The sequence below is a fragment of the Heliangelus exortis genome, unplaced genomic scaffold (assembly GCF_036169615.1).
Source record: "Heliangelus exortis unplaced genomic scaffold, bHelExo1.hap1 Scaffold_69, whole genome shotgun sequence".
Taxonomy (NCBI): Eukaryota; Metazoa; Chordata; class Aves; order Apodiformes; family Trochilidae; genus Heliangelus; species Heliangelus exortis.
In genome coordinates this window covers 48130-73080 of record NW_027285985.1, presented here as the reverse complement: position 1 = coordinate 73080, position 24951 = coordinate 48130, and the positions used below count along the sequence as shown (strand labels likewise).

The window sequence follows — 24951 nt, the reverse complement described above, 5'->3', positions numbered from 1 at the left end:
GGGACTCCAAAGACATCAAAATGGGGCCAAAACCCCCAGAATTGGGTCAAAAAATGGTGAAAGAAACTAAAAAAATGCAAAAATGGGACGCGAAACGGTGAAAAAACCCAAAAAACCCCAAAATTAAGAAAATTAAAGGGGAGAAAAAACCACCAAAATCCCTCAAAATGACCCCAAAAATTTGAGGAAGACCCAAAAAACCCAAAGTGGACCCAAAACCCCCCAAATTGGGTCAAAAAATGGGAAAAAAACTCCAAAAACGGGACGCGAAACGGTGAAAAAACCCAAAAAACCCCAAAATTAAGAAAATTAAAAGGGAAAAAAACCCCAAAATCCCTCAAAATGACCCCAAAAAGATGAGGGACTCCAAAGACATCAAAATGGACCCAAAACCCCCCAAAATGGGTCAAAAAATGGTGAAAGGAACTAAAAAAATGCAAAAATGGGACGTGAAACGGTGAAAAAACCCAAAAAACCCCAAAATTAAGAAAATTAAAGGGAGAAAAACCCCAAAATCCCTCAAAATGACCCCAAAAATTTGAGGGGGACCCAAACACCTCAAAGTGGACCCAAAACTCCCAAAAATTGGGTCAAAAAACGGTGAAAGGAACTCAAAAAACCCAAAAAACGCGACGCGAAACGGTGAAAAAACCCAAAAAACCCCGAAATTAAGAAAATGAAAGGGGAGAAAAACCCCAAAATCCCCGGAAATGACCCCAAAAATTTGAGGAAGATCCAAAAACCCCAAAATGGACCCAAAACCCCCCAAAATGGGTCAAAAAATGGTGAAAGGAACTAAAAAAAATGCAAAAATGGGACGCGAAACGGTGAAAAACCCAAAAAACCCCAAAATTAAGAAAATTAAAAGGGAAAAAAACCCAAAATCCCCCGAAATTACCCCAAAAATTTGAGGAAGACCCAAAAAACCCAAAATGGACCCAAAACCCCCCCAAAATGGGTCAAAAAATGGGAAAAAAACTCCAAAAACGGGACGCGAAAAGGTGAAAAAACCCAAAAAAACCCCAAAATTAAGAAAATTAAAAGGGAAAAAAACCCCAAAATCCCCGGATTTGACCCCAAAAAGGGTGCTGGGTGCTACCTCTCCCTCGGGCTCCAGGAAGGACCAACCCCCTTGCTCGAAGAAGCCTTCGGGGTCGTCGACGATCGTCTTCATGATCTTGGTCCAGTTGAGGGATTGACGCCCTCCGTGTATTTGAGGTCACAGGAACTGGAAAAAAAACCCCAAAAACCCCAAAAAAACCTCGAGAAGGTCCAAAAGTTGGAGAAAATCCAAGATTTTGGGGTTTTTGGAAGTTCTGGAGGTGTTTCAGGACCTGAGGAACCTCAAAACTTCTCAAGAACCTCCAAGAACCTGGAAAAACTCCAAAATTTTGGTGGTTTCTGAAGTTCTGGAGAAGATTCAAGACCTGAAGAACCTCAGAACCTCTTGAGAAGGTCCAAAAGTTGGAAAAATTCCAAGATTTTGGGGTTTTTGGAAGTTCTGGAGAAGTTTCAAGACCTGAGGAACCTCAAAACTTCTCAAGAACCTCCAAGAACCTGGAAAAACTCCAAGATTTTGGGGTTTTTGGAAGTTCTGGAGAAGTTTCAGGACCTGAGGAACCTCCCCAAGTCCTTGAAGGCCCCAAAACTTCTCAAGAACCTCCAAGAACCTGGAAAAAGTCCAAGATTTTGGGGTTTTTGGAAGTTCTGGAGATGTTTCAAGACCTGAGGAACCTCAAAACTTCTCAAGAACCTCCAAGAACCTGGAAAAACTCCAAAATTTTGGTGGTTCTGGAAGTTCTGGAGAAGTTTCAAGACCTGAAGAACCTCAGAACCTCTTGAGAAGGTCCAAAAGTTGGAAAAATTCCAAGATTTTGGGGTTTTTGGAAGTTCTGGAGAAGTTTCAAGACTTGAGGAACCTCAAAACTTCTCAAGAACCTCCAAGAACCTGGAAAAACTCCAAAATTTTGGGTTTTTTGAACTTCTGGAGAAGTTTCAAGACCTGAGGAACCTCCCCAAGTCCTTGAAGGCCCCAAAACCTCTCAAGAACCTCCAAGAACTTGGAAAAACTCCAAAATTTTGGGTTTTTTGGAAGTTCTGGAGATGTTTCAAGACCTGAGGAACCTCCCCAAGTTCTTGAAGGCCCCAAAACTTCTCAAGAACCTCCAAGAACCTGGAAAAACTCCAAGATTTTGGGGTTTTTGGAAGTTCTGGAGATGTTTCAAGACCTGAGGAACCTCAGAACCTCTTGAGAAGGTCCAAAAGTTGGAGAAAATCCAAGATTTTGGGGTTTTCAGAAGTTCTGGAGAAGTTTCAAGACCTGAGGAACCTCAAAGCCTCTCAAGAACCTCCAAGAACCTGGAAAAAGTCCAAAGTTTTGGGGTTTTTAGAGGTTCTGGAGAAGTTTCAAGACCTGAGGAACCTCCCCAAGTTCTTGAAGACCCCAAAACTTCTCAAGAACCTCCAAGAACCGGGAAAAACTCCAAAATTTTGGTGGTTCTGGAAGTTCTGGAGATTTTTCAAGACCTCAGGAACCTCCCCAAGTCCTTGAAGACCCCAAAACTTCTCAAGAACCTCCAAGAACTTGGAAAAACTCCAAAATTTTGGGGTTTTTGGAACTTCTGGAGATGTTTCAAGACCTGAGGAACCTCCCCAAGTCCTTGAAGACCCCAAAACTTCTCAAGAACCTCCAAGAACTTCTGAAAGCTCCAAAATTTTGGGGTTTCTGAAGTTCTGGAGAAGTTTCAAGACCTGAGGAACCTCAGAACCTCTTGAGAAGGTCCAAAAGTTGGAGAAAATCCAAGATTTTGGGGTTTTTGGAAGTTCTGGAGAAGTTTCAAGACCTGAGGAACCTCCCCAAAATTCTTGAAGGCCCCAAAACTTCTCAAGAACCTCCAAGAACCTGGAAAAACTCCAAAATTTTTTGGTTTTTAGAAGTTCTGGAGATGTTTCAAGACCTGAAGAACCTCAGAACCTCTTGAGAAGGTCCAAAAGTTGGAAAAATTCCAAGATTTTGGGTTTTCTGAAGTTCTGGAGATGTTTCAAGACCTGAGGAACCTCAAAACTTCTCAAGAACCTCCAAGAACCTGGAAAAACTCCAAAATTTTGGGATTTTTGGAGGTTCTGGAGATGTTTCAAGACCTGAAGAACCTCAGAACTTCTTGAGAAGGTCCAAAAGTTGGAGAAAATCCAAGATTTTGGGGTTTTTGGAAGTTCTGGAGAAGTTTCAAGACCTGAGGAACCTCCCCAAGTTCTTGAAGGCCCCAAAACTTCTCAAGAACCTCCAAGAACTTGGAAAAACTCCAAAAATTTTTGGTTTTTGGAAGTTCTGGAGATGTTTCAAGACCTGAGGAACCTCAGAACCTCTTGAGAAGGTCCAAAAGTTGGAGAAAATCCAAGATTTTGGGGTTTTTAGAAGTTCTGGAGATGTTTCAAGACCTGAGGAACCTCCCCAAGTCCTTGAAGACCCCAAAACCTCTCAAGAACCTCCAAAAACCTGGAAAAACTCCAAAATTTTGGGGTTTTTGGAAGTTCTGGAGAAGTTTCAAGACCTGAGGAACCTCAAAACTTCTCAAGAACCTCCAAAAACTTCTGAAAACTCCAAAATTTTGGGGTTTTTTGAACTTCTGGAGATGTTTCAAGACCTGAGGAACCTCCCCAAGTTCTTGAAGACCCCAAAACTTCTCAAGAACCTCCAAGAACCTGGAAAAACTCCAAGATTTTGGTGGTTTCTGAAGTTCTGGAGATGTTTCAAGACCTGAAGAACCTCAGAACCTCTTGAGAAGGTCCAAAAGTTGGAAAAATTCCAAGATTTTGGGGGTTTTGAAGTTCTGGAGATGTTTCAAGACCTGAGGAACCTCAAAACTTCTCCAGAACCTCCAAGAACCTGGAAAAACTCCAAGATTTTGGGGTTTTTGGAAGTTCTGGAGAAGTTTCAGGACCTGAGGAACCTCCCAAAGTCCTTGAAGACCCCAAAACTTCTCAAGAACCTCCAAGAACTTGGAAAAACTCCAAAATTTTGGGGTTTTTGGAGGTTCTGGAGAAGTTTCAAGACCTGAGGAACCTCCCCAAGTTCTTGAAGACCCCAAAACTTCTCAAGAACCTCAAAAAACTTGGAAAAACTCCAAAATTTTTTGGTTTTTAGAAGTTCTGGAGATGTTTCAGGACCTGAGGAACCTCCCCAAGTCCTTGAAGACCCCAAAACTTCTCAAGAACCTCCAAGAACTTGGAAAAACTCCAAAATTTTGGTGGTTCTGGAAGTTCTGGAGATGTTTCAAGACCTGAAGAACCTCAGAACCTCTTGAGAAGGTCCAAAAGTTGGAGAAAATCCAAGATTTTGGGGTTTTCTGAAGTTCTGGAGATGTTTCAGGACCTGAGGAACCTCCCCAAGTCCTTGAAGACCCCAAAACTTCTCAAGAACCTCCAAGAACCTGGAAAAACTCCAAAATTTGGGGTTTTTGGAAGTTCTGGAGATGTTTCAAGACCTGAAGAACCTCAGAACCTCTTGAGAAGGTCCAAAAGTTGGAGAAAATCCAAGATTTTGGGGTTTTCTGAAGTTCTGGAGATGTTTCAAGACTTGAGGAACCTCAAAACTTCTCAAGAACCTCCAAGAACTTGGAAAAACTCCAAAATTTTGGGGTTTTTGGAAGTTCTGGAGATGTTTCAAGACCTGAGGAACCTCCCCAAGTTCTTGAAGGCCCCAAAACTTCTCAAGAACCTCCAAGAACCTGGAAAAAATCCAAAATTTTGGGGTTTTTAGAAGTTCTGGAGAAGTTTCAAGACCTGAGGAACCTCCCCAAAATTCTTGAAGGCCCCAGAAGGTCCAAAACTTGGAAAAACTCCAAAAATTTTGGGTTTTTAGAAGTTCTGGAGATGTTTCAAGATCTGAGGAACCTCAAAACCTCTCAAGAACCTCCAAGAACTTGGAAAACCTCCAAAATTTTGGGGTTTTTGGAAGTTCTGGAGAAGTTTCCAGACCTGAGGAACCTCAGAACCTCTTGAGAAGGTCCAAAAGTTGGAGAAAATCCAAAATTTTGGGGTTTTTTGAACTTCTGGAGAAGTTTCAAGACCTGAGGAACCTCCCCAAGTTCTTGAAGGCCCCAAAACTTCTCAAGAACCTCCAAGAACCTGGAAAAACTCCAAAATTTTGGGGTTTTCAGAAGTTCTGGAGAAGTTTCAAGACCTGAAGAACCTCAGAACCTCTTGAGAAGGTCCAAAAGTTGGAGAAAATCCAAGATTTTGGGGGTTTTGGAAGTTCTGGAGAAGTTTCAAGACCTGAGGAACCTCAAAACTTCTCAAGAACCTCCAAGAACCTGGAAAAACTCCAAGATTTTGGGGTTTTCAGAAGTTCTGGAGAAGTTTCAAGACCTGAGGAACCTCCCCAAGTCCTTGAAGACCCCAAAACTTCTCAAGAACCTCCAAGAACCTGGAAAAACTCCAAGATTTTGGTGGTTTCTGAAGTTCTGGAGAAGTTTCAAGACCTGAGGAACCTCCCCAAGTCCTTGAAGGCCCCAAAACTTCTCCAGAACCTCCAAGAACCTGGAAAAACTCCCAAATTTTGGGGTTTTCAGAAGTTCTGGAGAAGTTTCAGGACCTGAGGAACCTCAGAACTTCTCAAGAACCTCCAAGAACTTGGAAAAACTCCAAAATTTTGGGGTTTTCTGAAGTTCTGGAGAAGTTTCAAGACCTGAGGAACCTCCCCAAAATTTTTGAAGGTCCCAGAAGGTCCAAAACTTGGAAAAACTCCAAAGTTTTTTGGTTTTCTGAAGTTCTGGAGATGTTTCAAGACCTGAGGAACCTCAAAACTTCTCCAGAACCTCCAAGAACTTGGAAAACCTCCCAAATTTTGGGGTTTTTTGGATCTTCTGGAGATCCTGGGAGGTCCCGCGGGGGCCGGGCCGGGTCCTTACTTCAACCACTCCTTGATTGGGTCCAAGGAGGCGACGGGATGGCGTTGATCATGGTGACCTTCTTGCTGTAGTCCTTGTAGACAATGACCATGTCGAAGTTCTTCAGGTGGAACTGGACCCTCTCGAAGTGGATCAGCTCCACCTCGTCCAAGGTGACCACGAACGGAGGCTGAGGAGACACCAAAAAAACCAAATTATGGAGCCCACCAAAAGTTCTGGAGCTGGAGAAGCTCCCCCGGAACTTCTGGAGGCCCCAAGAGGTCCAAAAGTTGGAGAAAATCCAAGATTTGGGGGGTTCTGGAAGTTCTGGAGATGTTTCAGGACCTGAGGAACCTCAAAACTTCTCAAGAACCTCCAAGAACCTGGAGAAGCTCCAAGATTTTGGTGGTTCTGGAAGTTCTGGAGATGTTTCAGGACCTGAAGAACCTCAGAACCTCTTGAGAAGGTCCAAAAGTTGGAGAAAAGTCCAAAATTTTGGTGGTTTCTGAAGTTCTGGAGAAGTTTCAAGACCTGAGGAACCTCAGAACTTCTTGAGAAGGTCCAAAAGTTGGAGAAAAGTCCAAATTTTTGGGGTTTTCTGAAGTTCTGGAGATGTTTCAAGACCTGAGGAACCTCAAAACCTCTCAAGAACCTCCAAGAACCTGGAAATGCTCCAAAATTTTTTGGTTTTTGGAAGTTCTGGAGATGTTTCAGGACCTGAGGAACCTCAGAACTTCTTGAGAAGGTTCAAAACTTGGAGAAAAGTCCAAAATTTTGGGTTTTTAGAAGTTCTGGAGAAGTTTCAAGACCTGAGGAACCTCCCAGAACTTCTTGAAGGCCCCAAAAGGTCCAAAAGTTGGAGAAAAATCCAAAAATTTTGGGGCCACCAAAAGTTCTGGAGATGTTGGAAGAGGTTGAGAAGCTCCTGAGACCTCCTTGGTGGCCCCAGAAGGTTCCTTGGTGGCCCCAGAAGGCTCCTTGGTGGCCCCAGAAGGTTCTTGGTGGCCCCAGAAGCTCCTTGGTGGCCCCAGAAGGCTCCTTGGTGGCCCCAGAAGGTTCTTGGTGGCCCCAGAAGCTCCTTGGTGGCCCCAGAAGCTCCTTGGTGGCCCCAGAAGGTTCTTGGTGGCCCCAGAAGCTCCTTGGTGGCCCCAGAAGGTTCTTGGTGGCCCCAGAAGCTCCTTGGAGGCCCCAGAAGCTCCTTGGTGGCCCCAGAAGCTCCTTGGTGGCCCCAGAAGGTCCCTGGTGGCCCCAGAAGGTCCCTGGTGGCCCCAGAAGGTCCTTGGTGGCCCCAGAACCTCCTTGGTGGCCCCAGAAGGTCCTTGGTGGCCCCAGAAGGTTCTTGGAGGCCCCAGAAGGTCCTTGGTGGCCCCAGAAGCTCCTTGGTGGCCCCAGAAGGTTCTTGGTGGCCCCAGAAGCTCCTTGGTGGCCCCAGAAGGGTCCTTGGTGGCCCCAGAAGCTCCTTGGTGGCCCCAGAAGGTTCTTGGTGGCCCCAGAAGCTCCTTGGTGGCCCCAGAAGGTCCCTGGTGGCCCCAGAAGGTCCTTGGTGGCCCCAGAAGGTCCCTGGTGGCCCCAGAAGCTCCTTGGTGGCCCCAGAAGCTCCTTGGTGGCCCCAGAAGGTCCTTGGTGGCCCCAGAAGGTTCCTTGGTGGCCCCAGAAGGTTCCTTGGTGGCCCCAGAAGGTTCTTGGTGGCCCCAGAAGGTTCCTGGTGGCCCCAGAAGGTCCCTGGTGGCCCCAGAAGGTCCTTGGTGGCCCCAGAAGGTTCTTGGTGGCCCCAGAAGGTTCTTGGTAGCCCCAGAAGCTCCTTGGTGGCCCCAGAAGGTCCTTGGTGGCCCCAGAAGGTTCCTGGTGGCCCCAGAAGCTCCTTGGTGGCCCCAGAAGCTCCTTGGTGGCCCCAGAAGGTCCTTGGTGGCCCCAGAAGGTTCCTGGTGGCCCCAGAAGGTCCCTGGTGGCCCCAGAAGGTTCCTGGTGGCCCCAGAAGGTCCTTGGTGGCCCCAGAAGGTCCCTGGTGGCCCCAGAAGGCCTTGAGAAGGTCCAAGAGTTGGAGAAGCTCCAAGATCTTGGTGGCCCCAGAAGGTCCTTGGTGGCCCCAGAAGGTTCCTGGTGGCCCCAGAAGGTCCCTGGTGGCCCCAGAAGGTCCCTGGTGGCCCCAGAAGGTCCCTGGTGGCCCCAAAGGATCCTGGGAAGGCCCCAGGCCTGGACTTACCCACTCGGTGCAGTTGACCAAGGCGCTGCTGGTTGGTTGGAGAAGACAAGTGCTGCGGTACGGGGCCCCGTTGAACCTGCCCAGAAACCCAAAAACCCATGAGGAGACCCCAAAAAACCTTGAGGAGACCTCGAGAACCTCGAGGAGACCCCAAAAAACCTCAGAAGAACCCAAGGAACCTCAAGAAGACCCCAAAGAACCCCAAGAAACCCCAAAAAAACCTCGAGGAGACCTCAAGAACCTCCAGGAGACCCCAAAGAACCTCAAAGAACCCCAAAAAACCTTGAGGAGACCTCGAGAACCTTGAGGAGACCCCAAAAGACCTCAAAGAACCCAAAAAAACCTCAAGGAGACCCCAAAGAACCTCAAAGAACCCAAAAAAACCTCGAGGAGATCTCAAGAACCTTGAGGAGACCCCAAAGAACCTCAAAGAACCCCAAAAAAACCTCGAGGAGACCTCGAGAACCTTGAGGAGACCCCAAAAGACCTCAAGGAACCCCAAAAAACCTCAAGGAGACCTCAAGAACCTCAAAGAACCCAAAAAAACCTCGAGGAGATCTCAAGAACCTTGAGGAGACCCCAAAACACCTCAAGGAACCCCAAAAAACCTCAAGGAGACCTCAAAGAACCTCAAAGAACCCCAAAAAAACCTTCAGGACACCTCAAGAACCTTGAGGAGACCCCAAAATACCTCAAAGAACCCCAAAAAACCTCAAGGAGACCCCAAAATACCTCAAGAAACCCCAAAAAAACCTTGAGAAGAACCCAAGGAACCTCCAGGAGACCCCAAAGAACCTCAAGAAACCCAAAAAAACCTTGAGGAGACCTCGAGAACCTTGAGGAGACCCCAAAACACCTCGAGAAGAACCCAAAGAACCTCAAGGAGACCTCAAGAACTTCAAGAAGACCCCAAAACACCTCAAGAAACCCCAAAAAAACCTCAAGGAGACCTCAAAGAACCTCAAGAAACCCAAAAAAACCTTGAGGGGACTTCGAGAACCTTGAGAAGACCCCAAAACACCTCAAGAAGAACCCAAGGAACCTCAAGAAGACCCCAAAGAACCTCGAAGAACCCCAAAAGAACCTTGAGGACACCTTAAGAACCTCAAGAAGACCCCAAAACACCTCAAAGAACCAAAAAAAAAACCTCGAGGAGACCTCAAGAACCTTGAGGAGACCCCAAAAAACCTCGAGAAGAACCCAAGGAACCTCAAGAAGACCCCGAAGAACCCCAAGAAACCCCAAAAGAACCTTGAGGACACCTCAAGGACCTCAAGAAGACCCCAAAATACCTCAAGAACTTCGAGGAAACCCCAAAAAACTTGAGAAGAACCCAAAGAACTTCAAGAAGACCCCGAAGAACCCCAAGAAACCCCAAAAAAACCTTGAGGACACCTCAAGAACCTTGAGGAGACCCCAAAAAGCCTTGAGAGGAACCTAAAGAACTTCAAGAAGACCCCAAAGAACCTTCAGGAACTCCAAAAAAACCTCGAGGAGACCTCAAGAACCTTGAGGAGACCCCAAAATACCTCAAAGAACCCAAAAAAACCTCAAGGACACCTCAAGAACCTTGAGGAAACCCCAAAACACCTCAAGAAGAACCCAAGGAACTTCAAGAAGACCCCAAAGAACCTCAAGAAACCCCAAAAGAACCTTGAGGAGACTTCAAGAACCTCAAGAAGACCCCAAAAAACCTTGAGAAGAACCCAAAGAACCTCAAGGAGACCTCAAGAACTTCAAGAAGACCCCAAAATACCTCAAAGAACCCAAAAAAACCTTGAGGAGACCTCAAGAACCTCAAGAAGACCCCAAAAAACCTCAAGAAGAACCCAAGGAACCTCAAGAAGACCCCAAAGAACCTCAAGAAACCCCAAAAGAACCTTGAGGAGACTTCAAGAACCTCAAGAAGACCCCAAAACACCTCAAGAAACCCCAAAAGAACCTTCAGGAGACCTCGAGAACCTTGAGAAGACCCCAAAAAACCTCAAGAAACTCCAAAAAAACCTCAAGAAAACCCCAAAAAACCTCAAAAGACCCCAAAAAACCTTGAGGAGACCTCAAGAACTTCAATGAGACCCGAAAACACCTCAAGAAACTCCAAAGAAACCTCAAGAAACCCCAAAAAACCTTGAGAAGAACCCAAGGAACCTCAAGAAGACCCCAAAGAACCCCAAGAAACCCCAAAAAAACCTTGAGAAGATCTCAAGAACCTTGAGAAGACCCCAAAAGACCTCAAAGAACCCAAAAAAACCTCAAGAAGACCCCAAAGAACCTCAAAGAACCCCAAAAAAACCTTGAGGAGACCTCAAGAACCTCAAGAAGAACCCAAGGAACCTCAAGGAACCCCAAAAAAACCTTGAGGGGACCTCAAGAACCTCAAGAAGACCCCAAAAAACCTTGAGAAGAACCCAAGGAACCTCAAGGAGACCCCAAAGAACCTCAAAGAACCCCAAAAAAACCTTGAGGGGACCTCAAGAACCTTGAGGAGACCTCAAAGAACCTCAAGGAACCCCAAAAAAACCTTGAGAAGATCTCAAGAACCTCAAGAAGACCCCAAAATACCTCAAAGAACCCAAAAAAAACCTCGAGGAGACCTCAAGAGCTTCAAGAAGACCCCAAAAGACCTCAAGAACCTCGAGGAGACCCCAAAAAACCTTGAGAAGAACCCAAGGAACCTCAAGAAGACCCCGAAGAACCTCAAGAAACCCAAAAAAACCTTGAGGGGACCTCAAGAACCTTGAGGAGACCCCAAAAGACCTCAAAGAACCCAAAAAAACCTCAAGGAGACCTCAAGAACCTCAAGAAGACCCCAAAAAACCTTGAGAAGAACCCAAGGAACCTCAAGAAGACCCCAAAGAACCTCCAGGAACTCCAAAAAAACCTCAAGGAGACCTCAAAGAACCCCAAGAAACCCCAAAAGAACCTTGACGACACCTCAAGAACCTCAAGAAGACCCCAAAAGACCTCAAGGAACCCCAAAAAAACCTCAAGAAACCCCAAAAAAACCTTGAGGGGACCTCAAGAACCTTGAGGAGACCCCAAAACACCTCAAGAAACTCCAAAGAAACCTCAAGAAACCCCAAAAAACCTCGAGGAGACCTCAAGAACCTCAAGAAGAACCCAAGGAACCTCAAGGAACCCCAAAAAAACCTTGAGGGGACCTCGAGAACCTCAAGAAGACCCCAAAATACCTCAAAGAACCCAAAAAAACCTCAAGGAGACCTCAAAGAACCTCAAAGAACCCCAAAAGAACCTTGAGAAGAACCCAAGGAGCCTCAAGGAGACCCCAAAGAACCCCAAGAAACCCCAAAAGAACCTTGAGGACACCTCAAGAACTTCAAGAAGACCCCAAAACACCTCAAGAACCCTAAAAAAACCTCAAAGAACCTCAAAGAACCCCAAAAAAACCTTGAGGGGACCTCAAAGAACCTCAAGAAGAACCCAAGGAACCTCAAGGAACCCCAAAAAAACCTCGAGGAGACCTCAAAGAACCTCAAAGAACCCAAAAAACCTTGAGAGGAACCCAAAGAACTTCAAGAAGACCCCAAAGAACCCCAAAAAACCCCAAAAGAACCTTGAGGAGATCTCAAGAACCTCAAGAAGACCCCAAAATACCTCAAAGAACCCAAAAAAAACCTCAAGGAGACCTCAAAGAACCTCAAAGAACCCCAAAAAAACCTTGAGGGGACCTCGAGAACCTTGAGGAGACCCCAAAAAACCCCAAAAAACCCCAAAAAACCTTGAGGAGACCTCAAGAACTTCAAGAAGACCCCAAAACACCTCAAAGAACCCCAAAAAAACCTTGAGGGGACCTCAAGAACCTTGAGAAGACCCCAAAAAACCTTGAGAAGAACCCAAGGAACTTCAAGAAGACCCCAAAGAACCTTCAGGAACTCCAAAAAAACCTTGAGGAGACCTCAAGAACCTCAAGAAGACCCCAAAATACCTCAAAGAACCCAAAAAAACCTCAAGGGGACCTCAAAGAACCTCAAAGAACTCAAAAAACCTTGAGAAGAACCCAAAGAACCTCAAGAAGACCCCAAAGAACCTTCAGGAACTCCAAAAAAACCTTGAGGAGACCTCAAGGACCTCAAGAAGACCCCAAAGCACCTCAAAGAACCTCGAGGAGACCCCAAAAAACCTCGAGAAGAACCCAAGGAACCTCAAGAAGACCCCAAAGAACTCAAAGAACCCCAAAAAAACCTCGAGGACACCTCAAGAACCTTGAGGAGACCCCAAAACACCTCGAGAAGAACCCAAAGAACCTCAAGGAGACCTCAAGAACTTCAAGAAGACCCCAAAACACCTCAAAGAACCCAAAAAAAACCTCGCAGAGACCTCAAGAATCTTGAGAAGACCCCAAAAAAACCTCAAGGAGACCTCAAGAACCTCAAGAAGACCCCAAAAAACCTCAAGAAACCCCAAAAAACCTCGAGGAGACCCCAAGAACCTCAAAAAACCCCAAAGAAACCTTGAGGAGACCTCAAGAACCTTGAGGAGACCCCAAAATACCTCAAAGAACCCCAAAGAAACCTCCAGGAGACCCCCAAGAACCTCAAGAAACCCAAAAAAACTTGAGGACACCTCAAGAACCTTGAGGAGACCCCAAAACACCTCAAGAAGAACCTAAAGAACCTCAAGAAGACCCCAAAGAACCCCAAGAAACCCCAAAAGAACCTTCAGGAGACCTCAAGAACCTCAAGAAGACCCCAAAAGACCTCAAAGAACCCAAAAAAACCTCCAGGAGACCCCAAAGAACCTCAAGGAACCCCAAAAAAACCTCGAGGAGATCTCAAGAACCTTGAGGAGACCCCAAAATACCTCAAGAAGACCCCAAAATACCTCAAAGAACCCAAAAAAAACCTTGAGGAGACTTCAAGAACCTTGTGAAGAACCCAAAGAACCTCAAGAAGACCCCAAAGAACCTTCAGGAACCCCAAAAAAACCTTGAGGACACCTCAAGAACCTTGAGGAGACCCCAAAATACCTCAAAGAACCCAAAAAAACCTCAAGGAGACCTCAAGAACCTCAAGAAACCACAAAAAACCTTGAGGAGACCCCAAAACACCTTGAGAAGAACCCAGGGAACCTCAAGGAGACCCCAAAGAACCCCAAGAAACCCCAGAAGAACCTCAAGGACACCTCAAGAACCTTGAGGAGACCCCAAAATACCTCAAGGAGACCTCAAAGAACCTCAAAGAACCCCAAAAGAACCTTGAGGACACCTCAAGAACCTCAAGAAGACCCTAAAATACCTCAAAGAACCCAAAAAAAACCTCGAGGAGACCTCAAGAACCTCAAGAAGACCCCAAAACACCTCGAGAAGAACCCAAAGAACCTCCAGGAACCCCAAAAAAACCTCCAGGAGACCCCAAGAACCTCAAGAAACCCAAAAAAAACCTTGAGGGGACCTCAAGAACCTTGAGGAGACCCCAAAACACCTCAAGGAGACCCCAAAGAACCTCAAAGAACCCCAAAAAAACCTCGAGGACACCTCAAGAACCTCAAGAAGACCCCATAAAACCTCCAAAAACCCCCAAAACCCCCCAAAAAACCCCCAGAAGATCCCTCCAGGAAGCTCCTGAGATGCCTCCTGGAGGTCCCATCCCCCCCGCTCACCCCAACTCCCGGAAGGGGACCTCGAACTCCAGCTCCTCCTTGGTCAGGGCCTCCACCTTCTCGATGAAGTTCTTGAACGCCGTCTTCAGCTTGTGCCTCATCTCCCTCTCCATCTGGGGGGGGGAAGGAAAGGTCCTCAGGACCTCCTGGAGACCTCCAGAGGTGCCCAGGGACCTCCAGAAGAAACTTCTGGACCTCAAAAAGAAATTTATGGAGCTCCAGAAGAAATTTATGGAGCTCAAGAACCTCTGGAGGAGCTCAAAGAGGTTCTGGTGGCATCTCAGGAGCTTCTGGTGGCACCTCAAAAATTTCTGAAGGATTTTAGGACCTTCTCATGGACCTAAAAAAAATTTTATGGACTTGAAAAGAAATTTATGGACCTCAAGAAGGTTTTTATGGCCCCGGGGACCTCCTGATGGCATCTCAAGAGCTTCTGGTGGACCTCAAAATTTTTTTGGTGGATCTCAGGACCTCCTTGAGGCCTCCAGAGGTGCCCAGGGACCTCCAGAAAAAAGTTATGGAGCTCAAGATAAAATTTATGGAGCTCAAGAACCTCTGGAGGAGCTCAAAGAGGTTCTGGAGGCATCTCAAGAGGTTCTGGTGGCACCTCAGGAGCTTCTGGAGACCTCCAGGAACCTCCAGGAGAAACTTCTGGACCTCAAAAAGAAATTTATGGAGCTCCAGAACCTCTGGAGGACCTCAAAGAGGTTCTGGAGGCATCTCAGGAGCTTCTGGTGGACCTCAAAAAGTTTTTGGTGGATCTCAGGACCTCCTGGAGACCTCCAGAGGTGCCCAGGGACCTCCAGAAGAAACTTATGGACCTCGAGAAGAAATTTATGGAGCTCCAGAAGAAATTTATGGAGCTCAAGAAGCTCTGGAGGAGCTCAAAGAGGTTCTGGAGGCATCTCAGGAGCTTCTGGAGACCTCCAGGGACCTCCAGAAGAAACTTATGGACCTCAAGATCAAATTTATGGAGCTCAAAGTGGGTTTTTTGGTCCTCAAAGAGGTCCTGGGGGCATCTCAAGAAGTTTTGAAGAACCTCAAGAAGTTCTGAAGGACCTCAGGACCTCCTGGAGGCCTCCAGAGGTGCCCAGGGACCTCCAGGAGAAACTTATGGACCTCAAGAAGAAATTTATGGAGCTCCAGAAGAAATTTATGGAGCTCAAGAACCTCTGGAGGATCTCAAAGAGGTTCTGGAGGCATCTCAAGAGGTTCTGGAGACCTCCAGGAACCTCCAGGAGAAACTTCTGGACCTCAAAAAGAAATTTATGGAGCTCAAGATCAAATTTATGGAGCTCAAAGTGGGTTTTTTGGACCTTAAAGAGGTCCTGGAGGCATCTCAAGAAGTTTTGAAGAACCTCAAGAAGTTCTGAAGGACCTCAGGACCTCCTGGAGACCTCCAGAGGTGCCCAGGGACCTCCAGAAGAAATTTATGGACCTCAAAAACAAATTTATGGAGCTCAAGAACCTCTGGAGGACCTCAAAGAGGTTCTGGAGGCATCTCAAGAGGTTCTGGAGGCATCTCAGGAGCTTCTGGAGACCTCCAGGAACCTCCAGGAGAAACTTATGGAGCTCAAAAAGAAATTTATGGAGCTCAAGAACCTCTGGAGGGCCTCAAAGAGCTTCTGGAGGCATCTCAGGAGCTTCTGGTGGCCCTCAAAAACTTTTTGGTGGATCTCAGGACCTCCTTGAGGCCTCCAGAGGTGCCCAGGGACCTCCAGAAGAAATTTATGGACCTCGAGAAGAAATTTATGGAGCTCCAGAACCTCTGGAGGAGCTCAAAGAGGTTCTGGAGGCATCTCAAGAGGTTCTGGAGGCATCTCAGGACCTTCTGGAGACCTCCAGGAACCTCCAGGAGAAACTTCTGGACCTCAAAAAGAAATTTATGGAGCTCAAAGTGGGTTTTTTGGTCCTCAAAGAGGTCCTGGTGGCATCTCAAGAGGTTCTGAAGGACCTCAAGAAGTTCTGAAGGACCTCAGGACCTCCTGGAGGCCTCCAGAGGTGCCCAGGGACCTCCAGAAGAAACTTCTGGACCTCAAAAAGAAATTTATGGAGCTCAAGATCAAATTTATGGAGCTCAAGAACCTCTGGAGGATCTCAAAGAGGTTCTGGTGGCATCTCAGGAGCTTCTGGAGACCTCCAGGAACCTCCAGGAGAAACTTGTGGACCTGAAGAAGAAATTTATGGAGCTCCAGAAGAAATTTATGGAGCTCAAGAACCTCTGGAGGACCTCAAAGAGGTTCTGGAGGCATCTCAGGAGGTTCTGGTGGCCCTCAAAGATTTTTGAAGGACCTCAGGACCTTCTCAAGGTTCTCAAAAAAAAATTTATGGACCTCAAAAAGAAATTTATGGAGCTCAAGAACCTCTGGAGGACCTCAAAGAGGTTCTGGAGGCATCTCAGGAGGTTCTGGTGGCCCTCAAAAATTTTTGAAGGACCTCAGGACCTTCTCATGGACCTCAAAAAGGTCTTTATGGACCTGAAGAAGAAATTTATGGAGCTCAAGAACCTCTGGAGGACCTCAAAGAGGTTCTGGGAGCATCTCAGGAGCTTCTGGTGGCCCTCAAAAATTTTTTGGTGGATCTCAGGACCTTCTGGAGGCCTCCAGAGGTGCCCAGGGACCTCCAGAAGAAATTTATGGAGCTCAAGATAAAATTTATGGAGCTCAAGAACCTCTGGAGGAGCTCAAAGAGGTTCTGGAGGCATCTCAAGAGGTTCTGGTGGCACCTCAGGAGCTTCTGGAGACCTCCAGGAACCTCCAGGAGAAACTTCTGGACCTCAAAAAGAAATTTATGGAGCTCCAGAACCTCTGGAGGACCTCAAAGAGGTTCTGGAGGCATCTCAGGAGCTTCTGGTGGACCTCAAAAAGTTTTTGGTGGATCTCAGGACCTCCTGGAGACCTCCAGAGGTGCCCAGGGACCTCCAGAAGAAACTTATGGACCTCGAGAAGAAATTTATGGAGCTCCAGAAGAAATTTATGGAGCTCAAGAAGCTCTGGAGGAGCTCAAAGAGGTTCTGGAGGCATCTCAGGAGCTTCTGGAGACCTCCAGGGACCTCCAGAAGAAACTTATGGACCTCAAGATCAAATTTATGGAGCTCAAAGTGGGTTTTTTGGTCCTCAAAGAGGTCCTGGGGGCATCTCAAGAAGTTTTGAAGAACCTCAAGAAGTTCTGAAGGACCTCAGGACCTCCTGGAGGCCTCCAGAGGTGCCCAGGGACCTCCAGGAGAAACTTATGGACCTCAAGAAGAAATTTATGGAGCTCCAGAAGAAATTTATGGAGCTCAAGAACCTCTGGAGGATCTCAAAGAGGTTCTGGAGGCATCTCAAGAGGTTCTGGAGACCTCCAGGAACCTCCAGGAGAAACTTCTGGACCTCAAAAAGAAATTTATGGAGCTCAAGATCAAATTTATGGAGCTCAAAGTGGGTTTTTTGGACCTTAAAGAGGTCCTGGAGGCATCTCAAGAAGTTTTGAAGAACCTCAAGAAGTTCTGAAGGACCTCAGGACCTCCTGGAGACCTCCAGAGGTGCCCAGGGACCTCCAGAAGAAATTTATGGACCTCAAAAACAAATTTATGGAGCTCAAGAACCTCTGGAGGACCTCAAAGAGGTTCTGGAGGCATCTCAAGAGGTTCTGGAGGCATCTCAGGAGCTTCTGGAGACCTCCAGGAACCTCCAGGAGAAACTTATGGAGCTCAAAAAGAAATTTATGGAGCTCAAGAACCTCTGGAGGGCCTCAAAGAGCTTCTGGAGGCATCTCAGGAGCTTCTGGTGGCCCTCAAAAACTTTTTGGTGGATCTCAGGACCTCCTTGAGGCCTCCAGAGGTGCCCAGGGACCTCCAGAAGAAATTTATGGACCTCGAGAAGAAATTTATGGAGCTCCAGAACCTCTGGAGGAGCTCAAAGAGGTTCTGGAGGCATCTCAAGAGGTTCTGGAGGCATCTCAGGACCTTCTGGAGACCTCCAGGAACCTCCAGGAGAAACTTCTGGACCTCAAAAAGAAATTTATGGAGCTCAAAGTGGGTTTTTTGGTCCTCAAAGAGGTCCTGGTGGCATCTCAAGAGGTTCTGAAGGACCTCAAGAAGTTCTGAAGGACCTCAGGACCTCCTGGAGGCCTCCAGAGGTGCCCAGGGACCTCCAGAAGAAACTTCTGGACCTCAAAAAGAAATTTATGGAGCTCAAGATCAAATTTATGGAGCTCAAGAACCTCTGGAGGATCTCAAAGAGGTTCTGGTGGCATCTCAGGAGCTTCTGGAGACCTCCAGGAACCTCCAGGAGAAACTTGTGGACCTCAAAAAGAAATTTATGGAGCTCAAGATCAAATTTATGGAGCTCAAGAACCTCTGGAGGACCTCAAAGAGGTCCTGGAGGCATCTCAGGAGCTTCTGGTGGACCTCAAAAATTTTTGAAGGACCTCAGGAGCTTCTCATGGACCTCAAAAAGGTCTTTATGGACCTCAAGAAGAAATTTATGGAGCTCCAGAACCTCTGGAGGAGCTCAAAGAGGTCCTGGGAGCATCTCAGGAGCTTCTGGTGGCCCTCAAAAATTTCTGAAGGATTTTAGGACCTTCTCATGGACCTAAAAAAATTTTTATGGAGCTCAAAAGAAATTTATGGAGCTCAAAATGAAATTTATGAAGCTCAAAGAGGTCCTGGTGGCATCTCAGGAGCTTCTGGTGGCCCTCAAGAACTTCTCATGGTCCTCAGGACCTTTTGAAGGCCACAAAAAATTTTTTTTTGGACTCGAAAAGAAATTTATGGACCTCAAGAAGAAATTTATGGAGCTCAAGAACCTCTGGAGGACCTCAGAGAGGTCCTGGAGGCATCTCAGGAGCTTCTGGTGGCCCTCAAAACCTTCTCAAGCTCCTAAAACCCTTCTCATGGGCCTTGAAATTTTTTTCTGGACTTGAAAAGAAATTTATGGACCTCAAGAAGGTTTTTATGGCCCCGGGGACCTCCTGGTGGCATCTCAGGAGCTTCTGGTGGACCTCAAAAATTTCTGAAGGACCTCAGGACCTCCTGGAGGCCTCCAAAAAAATTTTATGGAGCTCAAAAGAAATTTATGGACCTCAAGAAGAAATTTATGGAGCTCAAGAACCTCTGGAGGGCCTCAAAGAGGTCCTGGTGGCATCTCAGGAGCTTCTGGTGGCCCTCAAAAACTTTTTGGTGGATCTCAGGACCTCCTGGAGACCTCCAGAGGTGCCCAGGGACCTCCAGAAGAAACTTATGGAGCTCAAGATAAAATTTATGGAGCTCAAAGTGGGTTTTTTGGTCCTCAAAGAGGTCCTGGAGGCATCTCAGGAGCTTCTGGTGGACCTCAAGAACTTCTCATGGTCCTCAGGAGCTTCTCATGGACCTCAAAAAAGTTTTATGGAGCTCAAAAGAAATTTATGGACCTCAAGAAGGTTTTTATGGCCCCGGGGACCTCCTGGTGGCATCTCAAGAGGTTCTGAAGGACCTCAAAAATTTCTGAAGGACCTCAGGAGCTTCTCATGGGCCTCAAAAAGGTCTTTATGGACCTGAAGAAGAAATTTATGGAGCTCAAGAACCTCTGGAGGAGCTCAAAGAGGTTCAGGAGCCATCTCAGGAGCTTCTGGTGGCCCTCAAGAACTTCTCATGCTCCTCAGGACCTTCTCATGGACCTCAAAAAAATTCTATGGACTTGAAAAGAAATTTATGGACCTCAAGAAGGTTTTTATGGCCCCGGGGACCTCCTGGTGGCATCTCAAGAGGTTCTGGTGGCCCTCAAAGATTTTTGAAGGACCTCAGGACCTTCTCAAGGTCCTCAAAAAAATTTTATGGACTTGAAGAAGAAATTTATGGACCTCAAGAAGAAATTTATGGAGCTCAAGAACCTCTGGAGGACCTCAGAGAGCTTCTGGGAGCATCTCAGGAGCTTCTGGTGGCACCTCAAAAATTTCTGAAGGATTTTAGGACCTTCTCATGGACCTAAAAAAAATTTTCTGGACTTGAAAAGAAACTTATGGACCTCAAGAAGGTTTTTATGGCCCCGGGGACCTCCTGGTGGCATCTCAAGAGGTTCTGGTGGCCCTCAAGAAGTTCTGAAGGACCTCAGGACCTTCTCATGGACCTCAAAAAAATTCTATGGAGCTCAAAAGAAATTTATGGACCTCAAGAAGGTTTTTATGGAGCTCAAGAACCTCTGGAGGGCCTCAGAGAGCTTCTGGGAGCATCTCAGGAGCTTCTGGTGGCCCTCAAAAATTTCTGAAGGATTTTAGGACCTTCTCAAGGTTCTCAAAAAAAAATTTATGGACCTCAAAAAGAAATTTATGGAGCTCAAGAACCTCTGGAGGGCCTCAAAGAGGTCCTGGTGGCATCTCAAGAGCTTCTGGTGGCCCTCCAAACCTTCTCATGCTCCTCAGGACCTTCTCATGGACCTCAAAAAAATTTTATGGAGCTCAAAAAGAAATTTATGGACCTCAAGAAGAAATTTATGGAGCTCAAGAACCTCTGGAGGAGCTCAAAGAGGTCCTGGAGGCATCTCAGGAGCTTCTGGTGGCCCTCAAAAACTTTTGGTGGACCTCAAGACCTTCTCACTGACCTAAAAAAAATTTTATGGAGCCCAAAAGAAATTTATGGAGCTCAAAATAAAATTTATGAAGCTCAAGAACCTCTGGAGGACCTCAAGGAGCTTCTGGGAGCATCTCAGAAGCTTCTGGTGGCCTTCAAGAACTTCTCATGGTCCTCAGGACCTTCTCATGGACCTGAAAAAAATTTTATGGAGCTCAAAAAGAAATTTATGGACCTCAGAATAAAATTTATGGAGCTCAAAGTGGGGTTTTTGGTCCTCAAAGAGGTCCTGGTGGCATCTCAGGAGCTTCTGGTGGCACCTCAAGAACTTCTCATGCTCCTAAAACCCTTCTCATGGGCCTTGAAATTTTTTTCTGGACTTGAAAAGAAACTTATGGACCTCAAGAAGGTTTTTATGGCCCCGGGGACCTCCCGGTGGCCCCGGGGGGGGTTTGGTGGCCCAGAAGAGGCCTTTGGTTGCCCACCTGCTCGGCGTAGAGGTCGTCGCGGTCGTGCATGTGCTGGTGCTTCCCCAGGTCCGTGGTGATCTCCCCCACCTCGGTGTAGAACTGGACGTCCGTGTGGCGCTTCTTCCCGAACATGATGGCATTCTGGGAAAAAAAAAAAAAATGGGAATTCTGGGAAAAAAAAAAAACAGGAATTTTGGGAAAAGGGGAAAAAAAGGGGGGGGAAAAGGTTTTGGGGAAAAATCCCGGGGGTTTGAGGGGTTTGGGGGGGGTTTGGGGATTTTGGGAAAAAAAAAGTGGGAATTTTTTAAAGTTTTGGGGAAAATTTGGAATTTTGGAGGATTTTAGAGGGGTTAAAAAATTTTGAGGAAAATGTGGAAAAGTTTTGGAGAAAAATTTTGGAGGAAAAGGTCAGGGAAATGAAAAAAATTTTGAGGGAAAAATGTGGAAAAAATTAAGAAAAATTTTTGGAAAAAAATTTCAAATTTTGGAGGAAAATTTTGAAGGAAAATTTTGGAGGAAAATTTTGGAGGAAAATTTTGGAGGAATTAAAATTTTGAGGAAAAAAATTTGGAAAAAAAATCTTAGAAAATTTTGGAAAAAAATTCAAGATTTTGGAGGAATTAAAAAACTTGAGGAAAAAATCTGGAAAGTTTGGAAAAAATTTTGGAGGAAACGTTTGGAGAAATTGAAAAAGTTTTGAGGGAAAAATTTGGAAAAATCTTAAAAAATTTTGGGAAAAAATTCAAAATTTTGGAGGAAGATTTTGGAGGAAAATTTTGGAGGAATTAAAATTTTGAGGAAAAAATTTGAAAAAATCTTAAATTTGGGGAAAAAATTCAAAATTTTGGAGGAAGATTTTGGAGGAATTTAAAGAAATTTTGAGGAAAAAATTTGGAAAAATCTTAAAAAATTTTGGGAAAAATTCAAAATTTCAAAGGAAAATTTTGGAGGAATTAAAAAATTCTGAGGAAAAATTTGGAAAATGAAAAGTTTTGGAAAAAAATTTTGAAGGAAAATTTTGGAGAAATGAAAAAATTTTGAGGGAAAAATGTGGAAAAAATTAAGAAAAATTTTGGAAAAAAATTTCAAATTTTGGAGGAAAATTTTGGAGGAATTAAAAAAGTTTTGAGGGAAAAAGCTGGAAAAATCTTAAAAAATTTTGGAAAAAAATTCAAAATTTTGGAGGAATTAAAAAAAATTTGAGGAAAAAATTTGGAAAAAGTGAAAAGTTTTGGAAAAAGATTTGGAGGAAAATTTTGGAGGAATTAAAAAGGTTTTGAGGGAAAAAGTTGGAAAAAGTTTGAAAAGTTTTGGAAAAAATTTTGGAGGAAAATTTTGGAGAAATTGAAGAAGTTTTGAGGAAAAAATTTGGAAAAATCTTAAATTTTGGGAAAAAATTCAAAATTTTTGAGGAAAATTTTGGAGGAATTAAAAAACTTTTGAGGAAAAAATTTGGAAAAAATCTTGGAAAAAACCTCAAAATTTTAGAGGAAAACTGAAAAAATTCAAAGAAATTTTGAGGAAAAAATCTGGAAAAAGTGAGAAGTTTTGGAAGAGATTTTGGAGAAAAAATTTGGAGAAATTAAATATTGAAAAATTTCAAAAAAAGTTACGAAAAATTTTGGAAAAAATTTTAAAATTTTGGAGGAAAACTTTAGAGAAAGTAGAAAAATTTTGAGGAAAAAATTTGGAAAAAGTGTAAAGTTTTAGAAAAAAATTTTGGAGGAAAATTTTGGAGGAATTAAAATTTTGAGGGAAAAATTCGGAGAGTTTGAAAAGTTTGGAAAATATTTTGGAGGAAAGAAAAGAAATTTTGAGGGAAAAAGTTGGAAAAACTTTGGGAAATTTTGAAAAAAATTTTGGAGGAAAAGTTCAGAGAAATGAAAAAAGTTTTGAGGAAAAAATTTGGAAAAAGCTTGGAAAATTTTGGAAAAAAATTCAAAATTTTGGAGGAAAATTTCTGAGGAATTAAAAGAAATTTTGAGGAAAAAATTTGGAAAGTTTGAAAAGTTTGGAAAAAATTTTGGAGGAAAAGTTTGGAGGAATTAAAAAAATTTTGAGGGAAAAATGTGGAAGTTACGAAAAATTTTGGAAAGAAATTAAAAATTTTGGAGGAAAATTTGGGAGGATTTAAAAAAATTTTGAGGAAAAATGTGGAAAAAGTTTGGAAAATTTTGAAAAAAAATTTGGAGGAAAATTTTGGAAAAATTAAAAAAACCTTGAGGAAAAAATTTGGAAAAGAAATTTTGAAAAATTACAGAAAAAAATTTTGGAGGAAAATTTTGGAAAAATTAAAAAAGTTTGAGGAAAAAATTTGGAGACGAAAGTTGGAAAAATTCTGGAGAGAAATTTAAAATTTTGGAGGAAAATTCTGGAGAAATTAAAAGAAACAAAAAATTTCATCAATTTTCATCCATTTTTGGGTTTTTTTTTTTTAAATTTTGAAAAAAGTTTGAAAAAAAAAAATTTTGATAAAAATTTGGATGAAAATTCTCAAAAGTTTCTTAAATTTTCAGAATTTTTTTAGGTTTTGAAACTGAATTTGAAAACGGAAATTTGGGAGAAAATTCTCAGGATTTGCTCCAATTTTTTTTAATTTTTGGGGGTTTTGTAATTTTGAAAAATTGGAGGAAAATTTTAAATTTTTGGTTTGAAAATTTTGAAATTTCAGAAAATTTTGGAGAAAACGGTGGAAAATTTCATCGATTTTCGCCGTTTTTGGGGGTTTTAAAGGTTCAAAATTTGGAAAAATAAAGTGTGGGGGAAAGGTTGGGAATTTTGGGAGAAATGTTGGAAATTTTGGGGCGTTTTGGTGGAATTTGGGTGGTTTTGGGGTACCTTGAGGTGGAAGTGGAGGACGATGATCATTTCCCCGTCACAGGGCTGGAAGAGAGCGTGCTTGATGTTGTTGTACAGGATGTCAACTTTGTCCCCACGAACCGAGGTGAAACGGAAGCCTGGGAGGAGAGGAAAAGGGAAAAAAGGAAATAAGAAAATTCCAAAAACCCGGAGGAACAAAAAAAACCTGAAAAAAATCCGAGAAAAAAAAAAGAAAAAGAAAGAAAGGAGAAAAAAGCCAAAAAAAATCGAATTTGTTGACATGAACTGAGGTAAAATGGAAATGTGGGAGGAGAGGAAAAGGAAAAAAATAAAATAAGAAAACAAAAAAAACCTGAAGGAAGAAAAAAAACTAAAAAAAAAAAAGAATAAAAGAAAGAAAAGGAAAGAAAACAAAAAAAAATCTAAAGAACCCAAGTTTGTTGACACGAACTGAGGTAAAATGGAAAGCTGGGAGGAGAGGAAAAGGAAAAAAATAAAATAAGAAAAGGAAGAGAACCTCAAGGAAGAAAAAAAACCTAAAAAAAAAAAAAAAGAATAAAAGAAAGAAAAGGAAAGAAAGCAAAAAAAAAACAAAAAAAATCAAGTTTGTCACCATGAACTGAGGTAAAATGGAAAGCTGGGAGGAGAGGAAAAGGGAAAAAATAAAATAAGAAAATTCAAAAAACCCGGAGGAACAAAAAAAACCCGAAAAAAATCCGAGAAGAAAGAGAGAAAAAGAAAGAAAGGGAAAAAATAATAAAAAAAATCAAGTTTGTTGACACGAACTGAGGTAAAAAGGGAAGCTGGGGGGAGAGGAAAAGGAAAAAAATAAAATAAGGAAACAAAAAAAACCTGAAGGAAGAAAAAAAAACGAAAAAAAAAGAGAAATCAAAGAAAGAAAAGGAAAGAAAGGAAAAAAATAATAAAAAAAATCAAGTTTGTTGACACGAACTGAGGTAAAATGGAAACGTGGGGGGAGAGGAAAAGGAAAAAAATAAAATAAGGAAACAAAAAATAACTAAAGAAATAAAAAAATTTAAAAAAGAAATCTAAAGAAAAAGAAAGAAATCAAAAGAAAAAGAAAGAAAAAGAAAGAAAGGAAAAAAAAAACCAAAAAAAAAATCAAATTTGTTGACACGAACTGAGGTAAAATGGAAAGCTGGGAGGAGAGGAAAAGGAAAAAAGGGAAATAAGAAAATTCAAAAAACCCGGAGGAACAAAAAAAACCCGAAAAAAATCCGAGAAAAAAAAAAGAAAAAGAAAGAAAGGGAAAAAATGAAAAAAAAAAGCAGGTTTGTTGACACGAACTGAGGTAAAAAGGGAAGCTGGGGGGAGAGGAAAAGGAAAAAAATAAAATAAGAAAAGGAAAAAAACCTGAAGGAAGAAAAAAAACCGAAAAAAAAAGAGAAATCAAAGAAAGAAAAA

The 24951-nt window shown here is 43.7% G+C and overlaps 1 protein-coding gene across 1 annotated transcript in view; it reads right to left on the bottom strand.

The window, feature by feature from the left end:
- The window catches only part of SUPT16H (SPT16 homolog, facilitates chromatin remodeling subunit), a 47159-nt gene that overhangs the window by 3045 nt on the left and 19163 nt on the right, over positions 1-24951 (bottom strand). The window contains 8 exon segments of the mRNA XM_071732723.1: positions 1100-1200; positions 1203-1228; positions 5910-5949; positions 5952-6078; positions 8092-8167; positions 13711-13823; positions 20722-20847; positions 23545-23663. Coding sequence (XP_071588824.1) covers positions 1100-1200; positions 1203-1228; positions 5910-5949; positions 5952-6078; positions 8092-8167; positions 13711-13823; positions 20722-20847; positions 23545-23663 — 728 coding nt within the window.